The 13,876-nt window shown below is 40.8% G+C and overlaps 1 protein-coding gene across 9 annotated transcripts in view; it reads right to left on the bottom strand.

The window, feature by feature from the left end:
• The window catches only part of gramd1bb (GRAM domain containing 1Bb), an 88,521-nt gene that overhangs the window by 44,701 nt on the left and 29,944 nt on the right, over positions 1–13,876 (bottom strand). Inside the window, exon 1 of one of the 9 annotated variants that reach the window (XM_061045935.1) lies at positions 5,265–5,777. The exons of the other annotated variants lie outside the window; for them this stretch is intronic. Within the exon in view, the coding sequence (XP_060901918.1) occupies positions 5,265–5,287 (23 nt within the window). The 5' untranslated portion in view covers positions 5,288–5,777. Of the gene's footprint in view, positions 1–5,264; positions 5,778–13,876 lie in introns of those variants that run through there. 9 annotated transcript variants of the gene reach the window in all.

Genomic DNA, 13,876 nt, shown 5'->3' with positions numbered 1-13,876 from the left:
AGAGAGACAGGGAACATATTAATATTTCTGTAGGATTCATGTAAACATTGTGATGCCTTTCTGTTTGTCCAGTGATGTTATCATCATCGACACTTAACGACACTTCAGACACATTTATTTCCAAGCGCAGTGTGAGTAGCACAGACTTTTTGAGTGACTTTAACCATGAAATGTTGAATAAATGCTTTATCAAAGCCTTGAGATAGAACTGCAGGTTGGTTATATTTGGTGCAAGAAGAAGAAGAGTGCAGCAGGGTACGATATGGAGCATAATCAGGGATGACAAATGGCTTGTGGAGAGGATGCAGTATATTAAAAAAAAAGAAAAAGGCGACTAGGGACAGATAGAGCGAGAGCGAGAGAGAGAGAGAGAAAGAAAGAGAGGAAGAAAGAGAGAGAGTTAATAAGATGAGGCCAGGAGGGAAACAACTCTGCAGCTTCTCTTTGTTGCAGAACCCCTGCTGTGAACTCTGAGGTCCACTGTGGTCCTCTCTGATGAGGAAGTACTTTATCTGAAAGGCTGTCCCAAATCCTCCTTGTCCATTTCTTACAAAATCATGTGGACACACGTTTCCATCGCAAATAAAAATAATGTTGCTTAATCATCACATCTGATAAACATATTAGAGACTTGAGGAACTTGCTGGTCCACTATTAGTTAAGCTACAGTTAAATACAGAAAGCCTTTTCCCTTCTACTTCTTGGTATTTTAAATGCTAAAATAAATCTTCTTGGTGCAGGAGCCTGGGAGCCACAATACTCCAGTCAGTTTAAAATAGCCCCGAGAGACACTATTAGCTCAGCATAAGGTGGCACATACCTGGGGATGTGCTGTGAAGATACTGTGCATGAAGTGTTAAGTTCTTCAAGCTTGCAGATATTAATGACGTTCTGTTTGCGTGCATGACAGGATGTAACTTGTATGTGACTTATTGTATTCAAAAGAAGTATGATTGTATGTACACACATGTACCAACGTGGCTGTAGGAGAGCTCATGGGGGTTGCACAGGCAGAAATCACATATGGGAGACTTACTCCAGTGTTTCCCTGCATTGATCTACAGCTAATTGGCCATGAGTTGAAATACAGACAACACTACAGACGTGTTCCCTGATTAGCATTAATCAATAGATAAAGGTGCTAAACCCTTGAACAGTTAACGTTTGGGGCAAAAGAACATAGAGGCACTGATGTATACAAACTGTCCAACGGTCCTGCAGCAACAAATGGCTTGTCCCCAGTGCCACGTGCAGAGAGTAAGCTCCATCTCCAGCCTGCTGTCAGCGCCTCGCTGTTGCTACAGCTGCTGCTGCAGGCTGTGTGTGCACATCTGTGTCTCAGTGCGTGTGTTTGTAAGTGTGTGTATTAGTGTCCAGATTTTAAGTCACACAAAATGTCATATCAAGAGCAAACACCCCCACTGTGGGGTCACTGCCAAATCCTGAGCAATCTCCCTCTCACACACTTGCATGTTTGTACACATATTCTCTCATCACCTCTCTCTCTCTTTTTAGTCTTTTGACAAATAACTAATGCCGCAAAAAAAAAAAAAAAAAACTCCCCACCCCGGCTCGCTATCACAGCATGCATTGCAACAAACATACACCCAACAGGGCAGCCTGGTTTGCGACCCATAAACTCTTTGACACTCACTTCCACTGACCTCAACTTTACAGCACATCACACGAGATGTTACTGTAAAATTATACTTATATATATTTTCATACTCCCATTGTTTCCATCCCAAAAGTTACACTCAAATAGAATCACTCAAGATAAATTGTATGTAGTTTATGTAAGGATCCTGATGACCCATTTATATCTTAACAAAACTTAATGAATATATCTTGAAAACCTTGCTGATTAAAATCCTAACATTGTAACATTTCTGTCAGGCTACCATGGCATCTGACCGGCCTTGCTATGTCTCTAACGGTTAAATTAAAGGTCACATATTATGCAAAATATTAACCACTTTTTTCTAACTCTAATATGTGTCTCTAGTCCGTCTACAAACCCCAACATATGAGAAAAGTCCATCCTCTCCGTCTTTTGCCTGCTCCACTTTTCAGAAAAGGGGTGCTCGAACAAGCCTCCCACAGCTAGGTGTTTGTTCTGCCCTCTGAGTCTGCCTTCTCACCGTAAACAATAGGACATGGAGCAATGAAAGCCATCCAAGCCCTTTTACAGGGGCGTGGTGAGACACAGCTCATTTACATATTTAAAGGTACAGACACAGAAACAGCCTGTTCTGAGCAGGACTGAAGAGGGGTTTATAGACATGATAAAATACAGGATCAGAGTGGATTTAGAACAAGAAACTTCATGTTTTTGGGAGCTTAGAGACTTACTGAAACTTGTTGAAAAGGAGTATAATGTGTGACCTTTGAGTAGGCCTGGGTGATAAAACGGTAACTATGGCGATATCATTTTTCTCAATAAACATATTAAAAAATGTTTTATTAATGTTTGATAAATATAAACCTGTAATTACACCACCCAACCACTAGGAAACGGGTGGCGCTAATGCGCCTTGTACGCTAGTTGCCACCCAATATTAAAGAGAAGAAGAAAAAGAGGACAAACAGCCAATCATGTAGCAGGGATAAGGGTAGGCGGGCTTACAGACGTTTGGACTGGAATGGAAACAGCCAAAATGAGCGATAGCGACACTGAAGAAAACACTGAGCCTACCAGCTCAAAGCAGGAGAAAACATGGTCGATAAGATGACAAGAAAAGCAGCTCAACTTTGGATTTTGGAGATATTTAGAATATCTACAGTCCAACAAAAACGAGCCACATGCTCTGTTAACTGTGCCAAAGACAAGTGCAGCACAATCAGCAACAACACACCAATATGACCCGTTAAAAACACACTGAAGGAAAGACATCACCAAACGTGCTAAAGTGGACCAAATTGTAAATAATATAAACAGTCTATGGTGTGGACCCTCAGCAGTGTTACTGTCCAGCAGCTAACCGCGCACTGAGCTAATGATGGTTAAATGTCCCTTTAATTATAGTTTGTCATGTTCTGAAAATAAAGAACAATAAACCATAATGAACCACCTGGTTTCTTCAACTTTCACTCAGGAGCAAAAATTAGCTTTTAAATGAAACGAATGAAAGAAATAATGATTGACAATTGTCGTGATAATTATCGATATCGACTGATGTGACATTTTTTCATGATGATAACTTTTTTAGTCACATGGCACAGACCTTTGAGGACTCTTTTCTGTAGTCGGCTGGAAGAACATATGCTTAAATATTGAATTATTAAGGTTGTTATCGACAGACCTTATTATAACAGTATGTGCTTCACTGCTACTTTGAACTACTTTGTAAAATCATTTCAACCTGCGCGTGATAAATTTGCATCACCTTTTTATTCATTTGCTGAATGTTGGAAGGCAAAGAGGACCATCATTATCATTATCATCATCATCTGTACTTTATTTTTCCATTCAATAAGAAGTCAATATATGAAGGTGAGAAACCAATGGAAACAGTAAGGACTAAAAGAATCATTGTCCAGTACGATCAAGTATAAGAGCGCTCTGAGGTACTTAACCCACCCAGATAAATAAGCTGCTATATCCAGCTTCAGCGAGTGCTTTAACACGCAGGACAACAAATGTGCTGATTGAGATATTGATTAATGGAATGACCTCTAGGTCGAGCCATTTTGCCGACGTAGCAGATCGTCTCTAAGAGAGCAGAATGCATCTCTTATGATGAAAGAATTGGATTTTAGCTCATTGATTAATCTATGTTAGTCTACTTTCTTTCCTTTTATAAACACTGTGAATACAAGCTTTTGGATAATTCTCATAGTTATGACGAACACATTATTGATTAGCATACTGTCATTTTTGTTTTTTTAAGGGAGCCAAATCAGGGAAATACACAAACATGCTGTTATATAAGCAGACAGCATGGCATGCACATCACACTAGACCCAGCTAGCCAGCCCAGCCTACCTCACAATGTAGGACTGTGAGATGCTAACAGATGGCTGTTCACTGTTCTAGTAACCTGTGTCTATCAGGGTGCTGCAAACAGATGAAGTGACCAAGGTGTCTGTGTGTGACAGAATGATAGAGAGACCCCACACAAGCAGGAAGACGCATTGACTGACACACACATATAGTATGCACTCCATCTGATTGTTCCTACGAAGCCCTAAGAGGAAACTCTAAAAGCATCAGTCTTTAAAAGAGACGGCAGGATTAAGCACACGATTTGAGAGGATGCGAAAAAAAGAAGAGGGGCAGAGAAGAGAGGGATGTAAAATGAGAAGATGACACAGATGAAAATAGAGAGAATGAGACAGACGTGAGGGAAAAGAATAAGGTCCTCATGAAAGTGAGACGGAAGGAAGGAAGCGGGACGCACGTTGCTGAAACTGCTCCCCCTGTGTTTTTTTTTCTTCTTCCTGCAGTGCTCTGTAATTCGTCTCTAAAAATATCAGGCAAAAAAGGAGGCGGAGCATAAACAAACACAAGGGGGAGGAGAGGAGAGGGAGGATGGAAAAGGGAGCAGAGAGAGAGAGAGCGCATAATGTAGCGAAACAGGTTTGAAAAAAGAAAGTGAGAGGAAGAGAGGCCACCTGGACGTGGATCTGTTTGTCCATGTGATGAGATAATGGGAGAGCAAGTGAGGGGAGATGGTGAGAGTGAGAGTGAAAGAGCCGGGGAGAGAGGCAAGAGGCAGCATGTGCCTGCTCTTGTTCCAGGCGGCCACGTGAGTGCTTCTCCTCAGCTGCTCCGCTCACACTGAGCCCGCCAGAGGGGAGCAGAGCAGGGTCGCCACAGTCACAGGGAAAAAACACAAAACACGCACAGCCCATACCGGCTGCACACTGGACACACTGGTCACACTGGTCATAGCGTAGCGGGGCTTGCACCTGCATAACTAACTTGCTATGGAGATTTACATAATCACATAGAAATGCATTGGTGGAGATGGACTCATAACCTTAATACGATCTAATGATATATTTTTAAAGAAAACAATTATATGCAGCATGTTCAGCCTATGCAGTCTTTAGAATCATGTTGCCATTAAAGCAACAGTCCCAATGCAATACCAGGAAATGATGACATACATACAGCCCCCTGGCTAAGTTGAGCTATGCATGACAGCCAGAGTTTAATAGAAAAAACAGGTTTGGTTCCACAAAAAAACACACACCTTTTTGTGTGTGTTTTTTGTGTGTGAACTATATGGAACCAAGGATTACTCTGTGTGCAGCCTTACCAGGCGAGCTTGAAGCCTTTCATTAGTACAGCGAGGAGTGTCTGATGTCCATAGCGTGTTGTGGGCACTGGGCTGCCCGTTCACACCGCCGCATGCTGACTGACAGCCTGCCAAAGCTTCACCTCCCATACACAGAGCAGGAGAGATGCACGCAGGGGAAGAAGGACGGTTTGGGGACCAACGTCCTGAAGGATGATCCACGGCTCTGTCCACCTTTCTGCTACATTCCTTTCGCCTCTGTGTAGATGCCGCAGTGCTGAGCAATTGTGCCAGAAATTCACACCTCCCTGGGGGTTCTTCGGTTTTCCCAAAAGAGAAGGAGGTGATCCGCGCTGCAATGTTCGCAGTGCAAACTGCAGCATGCAGCAGAGGCAGCAGGGCTATAGCAATTGCAAATAAATGCCAAAATGGCTGGCCGCCTTTTTTTTTTCTTTCTTCTAACTCTGTCTTTCCTATCACTCTCTCCCACTGCCCCTTAGAGCTACTGTTTGCTCGCTCAAACTCTACCGTCTCTCCCTCAGTCTCTGCTGCGGATGAAAGCTGCACTTGCTGCGCTCACAGTGAGCAGGCGCAGAATCATAACCCCCTCCTTCCCTCCCTCCCTCCTTTCCTTTCTCCCCTCCTGTCTTCTCTCTATCCTCTTCCCTAGATGGCTCTCTTTCTCTATTTCTCTCAACAAGATAAGCCTAGCTGGCCCAGTGTGCAGGGCTAGAGCAGGACAGGAGCCTCTGAGCACTGACCCCCATCTCATCCCAACCCCCACCTCCACCCTCCATGATATGCTTCAGAAGGGTATTAAAAGGGGGAACCTGCTGCCGTTCTTTCCTCTTGTATTGGACGCAGTGTCAGCAGCTAACCCTGTTAATCTCTTAATGCATTGAGCGTGCTGGGGTACTCCCCATGTTTATAGCTGTGTGCTGTGTATGTGTTCTGCATGAATAAGATGGATATCATGGTGACTCAGCTTGCTTAGTTGGCTACTGTTTTTTTATAACTGCATTAACCTGAATTTAAAACTAACTTGGCCTCATTTGTCTGATTAGCTGGAAGAGCAGGCCAGTCAAATTTCACATTTTCCCCCACATACTGCAACAGTATGCATCGGTACAGTACATAATAACAGATATACTCTGCATCTGAAAGCATTTTCCCAGCCATTGCAGTGCTCCACCTCTTTCTTTCCAAAACACAAATCACAAAATGTCTCGTCTCCTTTTTTATTTCACTTTATCCTGGGAATACCGGTTGCTGTATTTTGTGTCACTTCTAAATGTTTCAGTATGAAACAGTACATGTTGCTCCTGTTATTTCCATTTCCATCTATATTAAAAAGGAAATAATCTTCAGAAAAGGTAAAGGGGTAATAATTCTGTAAATTCTGGTTGGCATTTTTTGTTTTGGATTTTGAAAGTTTAAAAAGTTTTTCTGTTGTATCTTTCATCACAAGAAGTACACTGATTTACACAAGTCTAGGATATAGATTGAACTCTGTGTCTGTGTGTTCTAATGGAATCTGCAAAAGTGAGGATGTCCAGCCAGACAAGACTTCCAGTGAGGTTAGAAAAACACCTGAATAGGACTGGAAACACTACATTAGATATCTGGAGAAACAATAGCACCTCTGATCTTTCTTTAACTCTCCCGCAGATCTAAACACACTTACCCTACATAGTCTTGGTTGCCAAACTAATAGCTTTTAATCTCAGTTTTTGGGCTTGTCATGGAATGTTGGCCTCAGAATAAGGCCAATGCTGGCCGGCTAAAGCCGTCAAATCTAAATGCTTGCAGGTGTCAAATTGACCCACTAAGCCCACTGCTCAATTTAATTGCAGACAGTATTGTGCACTATTTGAGAGGGAGAAGTTTGACAGGGTCTGTTTTTATTTTGATCAAAGACAGTAGGCAGTTTTAAGACACCCCCCACATGGCCGTTTTGGACACCCCGCGCTTTGCCAGGCAGCTTGCAAACCAACAGGTGTTTCAGTGATGGAAGCGGGCAAGCAAACTGGCTCAGATATAACTGATTGTACCCGACCTAAAAAGCCTTTTTCTAATAAGCTCCACAACCTGAAACGTGGTAGAACTAGGATAAATATTGGAGATCATTTTGGAGAGAGGTGAGAGTGTTTCTAGACCGATGCAGAGCTGGCTAAACACTGAAGCTGCTGTGTCAATGACATGGAAAGCCCTGTGAGCGTCGACTCCAGGGAGGAGGGGACAGCTCACTCCAATGTTTTGGATTTGGACTGCAGTATCATTTTAAACACTACGAGTTACATAATGCTCCTTTAACAATGACAACAATAGTCAGAATCAAACATGATGTAAACTTGTCTACACTACTCTTGTAATGGTTTAACCTTCATCTTATCTTAGCTACAAGTGGTCGATTAATCTTTCCACTCCCAACAAACCCCACAGACCACAAAGGTCAGAGAGCAAATCGTCCATTCACTTTCAAATAAGTTAGCATCAGAAACGATAGCCAACATGACCACAGGCACTGGGTCAGAGTGCAGCACATTCTCTCTGTTTAATCTCCTTAAAGCCCTGCACGTTACAAATTACACCTCATTAGGGATGGCTTATAGTACCGCTAATGCAAACCGCTCAGCACCATCAAAACAGACATTCTGGTTGACCTGCCAACATACCCACAAATGCAAGCATGCATGCTCCAAAGATTGCAAGATCTTGATATAATATTTCATTGTTTGAATTAAAATTTTGTCTCTGATTAATTAAAAAAAAAAAAAAAAGGTTTGATTTGATTTTCAAAGGTTTTTACTGGAAATCCCAAAAACAAAATAGTCCTGCACAAAAGAAAGTTTTTGCTGCTTTAAGCAGAGACTGCTGAGTCACTAAGCTCCATTCACTCACTCTTCTTTATTCTGATGCAGATGGTGCAAGGACAGAGCCAGTACGTGACTGAGTGATGCAGAGGGAAACAACCAAAAGGATGATAGCACTCAGACGATGCAGGCGAGCTTGGCCTCTTGTTCTGAGAGACCCACTCTCCCCTTGACATATATAGCAGGTTTAGGGAGGGTTTTGAAGGATCAGTAACCAGTTCCAAGTGCACACCTGATTCTGCTTATGTGTACAGTGACATCTTAGAAAAGTGACATGTTAAATCTATTTTTCAAAGACTTGGCTAAAAGAAAACCTCAAACTAAATCCATTCAGACCTTACAGTGTATTGAAAAGCCTAACAATACAGCAGAACACATGTTGCAGTCTTGAGACAGAATATGTTGTTTCTAAATGTTCTTTATCTAGTCATTACAATTGTATGAAAGTTTAACATAATAATTTTACATTTTAAGATTAGAATATAAAGAGGTCTCCAAGTTTGCATTATTTGGTGTCTGGCCACTTCAAGTGACAGATGGATGCCGCTAGCTGTCTACCTAAATGTCATCTTTTCTATTTCAGTCACTACACTTGTTGCAGTGTTTGTTTTGTTACTGCCTTTTGGGCATTTATTTATGCAAATATTGGACAAATAACACGGCTGGCCGTGTGGTTTATTTTAGAAACTGTTCTTCAGCATTTACAGTTAGTGAAAAGGGAGTATTACGTGGATTAAATATCAGCAATATTTAGCAGTTTTGGCTTCACCACATCAGGCTTGTTGGCTTGATGAGTGTTAATCATACATTCAGTTATTTGTGGTGGCTAGTTCCTGGTTTGTCAGACATGGCCCCTTGCAATTGACAGTTGGATACCTATAGCTGTATGCAGATCCTCTGATAATTCAGTCACTAAACTTGTTTGTGTTGTTGATACCTTTTGGGGATTTTTTTGGAGGCAAATATTAGAAAATTAACAACTGTACATTTTCCAAAACGGTGCTTTCTGTAACTAAAGGCAGACCAAGAAGTCTTTGCTTCAGAGCAAAGTGACTGAAAATTGTATTTATTTATTATTTTCTTGAAATGTTCACAGTAATTAACAGGTATCCGTTGCTTCAAACATATGGCTTGTTAATTTATTCCGTGCTAAGTATACATTGAGTAATTTGTGGTGGCGGTGGGAGTCGGGAGTGGTTTGTGCCAGTCAGCCTTTGCTCACTTTCCCACCTGAGAAATGGCCAAGCTGGCTGAAGTCCACTACGCTCATTTAGCTCTCTTACTATAGCTTTCTAAATAAACACCTCCAGTCAGCAACAAGCACATACAGAATCCCATTCTGCGGGAAATATGATGGTTAACTAGCTTCCCCTTACAAAAATACTTCTGGCTCTAGAGAACAAGCAGACAGCCAAAATGCAAATCTAAGAGCACAAAATAAGAAAAACTATGAATGGAAGCTGGCGTGCTCACTGTGTGTCGCGTAATGTTGGGTAATACAAAGCGCGCTTAAGTAAGGACAAATGACTGAAAAAACAACAGTGGACCAGCTCACCTCGGTTTGGTAGTGGAGCGGTCTCTTGTGCGGGAGAGGTTAAGGTGGAAAGGTAAGAAAAAGAGTGGAAAACGGCAATGTGTTTCAGCCTAATGGACTTCATCAGGGCGTTCAAGTACTGCACAGGTGTGCCTGTAACCGCTTCAGAGACCACTAAACTACCAAACTGTCGGTCTATTGTTGTTTATTCAACTCAAAATAAAAGTTGATAAACCTATGGCTGTGTCAATCGTTTATGTTCATTTATAGGAATTTTATAAAATATCTAATCCTGGTTTAATTTCAACGGAAATGAAAGCACTATTGCACAAACTTTCTGATGTGATAGTTTGTTACACAAAGAAACAAATACTGATGGAACAATGCTTGTTAGTTGAACATATTTTTTATCGCTTTAAGAATGTTACCATGATTTGGCAATGGTTCTTCATTTCACAGTGTAGCCTGGAGAATCAAATCAAATGTCAATGTTTCTTATACATTATGTTTTTATATTTGCACATGTGTATCTTGGGCTACAGAGGGCTCAATACAACTATCTTCTACCAGCAATCAATGGCCGTCAGCTGCAAAAACCTCAGCTCATAACAACAAACTGTGATTACTTTTTTATAAGAACCTTTTACAACAGGAGGGGTTATTTAACATGCACCATAGGGCTAGCATGAAGACACTTTCTCTCTTTTGTTAGGCAGCACTGTGCATCCCCGGGGGCTACAGCGAATGCAGCAAGACTGCAGGAGGAGAAAAACGAAGAAAGGAGGCAAAGATATAGAGCGTTCCTATCTCATCTCAGTGTGTTGAACAGTGGGAGCCGTTACCAGAGCGTCAGTCAAGCAAGAGGGCATTAAGTCATTTCACACAGTGTCCATCTGGTCCAAACCTAGACATGGTTTCCTTGCATTAATTTGATGATGAAACAACAACACTATCTGAATGCATTGTTATGTTTTTTGTCATTTAAACTGTATTCAATCAATGTATAAATGAAAGAGGTTGTAGACATTTTTGCCATCTGCCCCCAGCTTTACCTTGTGTTGTGTTTCTTGTTCACTTTGCAGCAGTTTGATTCTAGTTAGTTCTCTCTCTGGTGTGCAGAGGAGAGGCTACAGAGAGGTGCTGAATGGACAGCTCCTTCAGAGAGGAGTCAACCAGTCCACAGTCAGAGATATTACTCACTGACGCCACCTGCTGACAAGAACAAAGACTAGCTCTGCTAGTGAAATTCATGTGATGACCTAAAATAAAAAACATTTTTTCCCATATGTATTTGGCAAAAATCTGAATTTGATCTCTGTCAGGTAAAATAAGATTTTGTTTACTCCTGAAAACATACTGTGATAAATGCTCCCCAAAGCGTTACAAAACAATGACATAATTCTCTTGGTTGCTTTGTTTGAAAGGTTGCTTGATGAATTATGGAGTGAGTGACAGACAATCTTCATTAGTCACAAGTATAGTCATGTGATTTCTGCATCAGAAACTTTTTTTAAGCGTTCCTTGAACCCTAAACTAGACCAGAGATTTTTCATTTATTTCTAAGAATAGCATTGTCAGATAATCTGGTTTAATCCCTATACACTGCTTTGTGGGATTGGATGCAGCAGAAAGCCGGCCTTGTGGGCGTTTCTTCCTCTGTAGCACATAGTATGGATTATGTGTGTTCTTGTTCTCCTATTCATGTTTAAAGAAATCCCCACTGATTGATTCCTACTGTCTGATCAGAGAGTGAAATGGATGATCATCCAACTGGATTGCTGTTTGAGGACTGTTGAACTGACCATTTCGGGTAATCCCCTGAAGGCCACAGTGGGGAGACAAAGAGCTGAAATGCTTTTACATCTTGCACAGTCTGCTCAAGTAAAGCAATACTGACTGTATCCATTTAAACTAATGTCTTTCTAATATCTTTCTAAGGTCTAAATAAAGAAAATAAATACAAAATAAGAGAAATATAAAATAAAAGGAATAAAATGAAGCGCTTGTTTTTTGCTGCTGAGAAAAAGAAAAGGTGTGGATTAAAGATGGACAGTGTAGTAGTTGAGGCTGTTGGTGACATTTAATTGAGTGGCTCAGTTAGAGTCGGTCAACCCAAAGGTCAAGGGTTCAACCCCAAGTGGCTCCTGCTGCTTCCTCTGTGGCGTATGAATGTGTATGAATGTGAGTAGTTCCTTCTGATGGTCACTTTACATTTAGTAGCTGCCTTTGCCATCAGTGTGTGAATGTGTAGCTGTGACCTGCGGTGTAAAAAGCGCTTTGAGTAGTCAGTAGACTAGAAAGGCTGTTGGTGACAGAGTTAACAGGACACAAGGAAACAGGACAGGGACTAGTAAAAAGGATAAACAGACATAAACATAGGACAACATGGAGATGTCATGTCAAAAAGGAAGTCCAGCATTAGACATCCCTCTGAACAGAGCAGACACTACACAGACAACCAACATTGACTAAAATATGAAAGCAACCCAGAGAGGGGGAGCAAAAGACAGAACGATGAATTACATAATATGTTCCATAGCAAAAATGAGTTACACTTCTACAGATAGAAATCACGTTCAATATCAGGTCAACCCAAAAAAAGTGAAAAACAGATGGCCTTCTGCCAGGATGTCACATGTGCCATGAATAAAAGAACAAAGACGAGCATGTGCTGACATTAAAGCACTCATTTAAAAAGGCCCTCGATTTCCTGTTTGGGCTGCAGCAATGCGGGATGAAAATAGACTGTTTTGCAACAAACCTCTCGCAGACTCACACTCCTAATTATTAAAGAAAGCAGGAGTGGAAGAGAGAGGCAAAGTGGGAGAAGAAGGATGGAGTTAAGGATGATCTATGTTAACCTAAATTTCCAAGAGAAACCTCTGCTGAGTTTATACATTCAGTCTTTGTAAATATTAGTCCTGATGAGACTTATTGCAAAGATCTTGTAAGATGAACTGTGTCCTCTACTCTTTTCATAATTAAGGACACTCAAAATCCACAGGGAAGCAGCAAAAGTCAATAACTCAATATCTGCACCAAATCAAACTTCAATCAGTGGATTGGCTGCACGAGTTAAGACCCACCTACCAATCAAAATTCTAAATTGTCTCTAATTTCCTGTCGTTTTAAAATGCAGTGATTCTCCCTGTAATCAGTTCAATCAGGACAAATCACCACATCATTATTTAGTGCTAATTGTCTTTATATAATAACTGTTGCTGTAACAACAAGATCAATGAGCTAAAGTAGCTGTTTGAATGTCCACTTATTGCTAATATCAATACTTTGAGTTCTAGAGTTGTTATAGAAACTCACCAAGCCTCAGCTATGGGCAGAAATTGGTGTCAGCAGAATCTGAATTTGAATTGTGTATATTTGTATTTCAATTGCTCAACTTGGACAACTAAAAGAAATATTTGAATTTAAATCGTAATTTTAATTTGTATTGTTAAAACTGAATCTGAAGAGCATAATTTGAAACTGGATTGATTAGTTTGAAACTGAATTCCAATTAACTTCAAACTGTATTTAACATTCACATTGAATACACTTTTTTGAAACTGTATTCCAAAGTTCCCAAGTGCAGTTATCTCTACAAATTCAACATGTTATATTCAGATAAAAAAGTATTGTAAATGATTAATTGTAAATGGGCTTGTATAGCACTTTTCTAGTCTTCTGACTACTCAGGTCACACCTACCCATTCACATACTGATGACAGAGGCGGCTATGTACATGTATATTGTCAACAAGTACAAACTAATCCATTCATACACTCAATACATTCATACATTGCCCATGGATCGTTGGTGGCAATTTGGGGTTAAATGTCTTGCCCAAGGACACATCGACCTCTGACTGCAGGAGCTGGGGTATGAGCGGTTGAGAGACGACCGACTAGTTCACTGAGCCACAGCCAGCTCATAACAACTACAACTTGTAAACACTTCCAGTTGGTAAGGAACAGCAATCCCTTTTGACCAATCAGCATCTTTTTTTGACCATCTGACCACATGGATCCATGGTAAAACAACCACTTCTTTCTTTCCATCATGGATGACGATGGGTCAAATGCGGTTATATCAGTTTAATGGCTGTATATGTGATTTTTCACTCTTAAATATAATATAAATCAAGTATATCCTCTGAAAATAACTCTGTGAGTCATGACTGTCTACAATGGGTGTAACACCCGAGTCCCACTGTCTGTGATGTTTTCAGA

Source organism: Labrus mixtus, chromosome 9, assembly GCF_963584025.1.
Source record: "Labrus mixtus chromosome 9, fLabMix1.1, whole genome shotgun sequence".
NCBI classification, from domain to species: Eukaryota; Metazoa; Chordata; class Actinopteri; order Labriformes; family Labridae; genus Labrus; species Labrus mixtus.
Note: the sequence above shows the minus strand (reverse complement) of the source record. Positions and strands in the feature narration are given on the sequence as shown.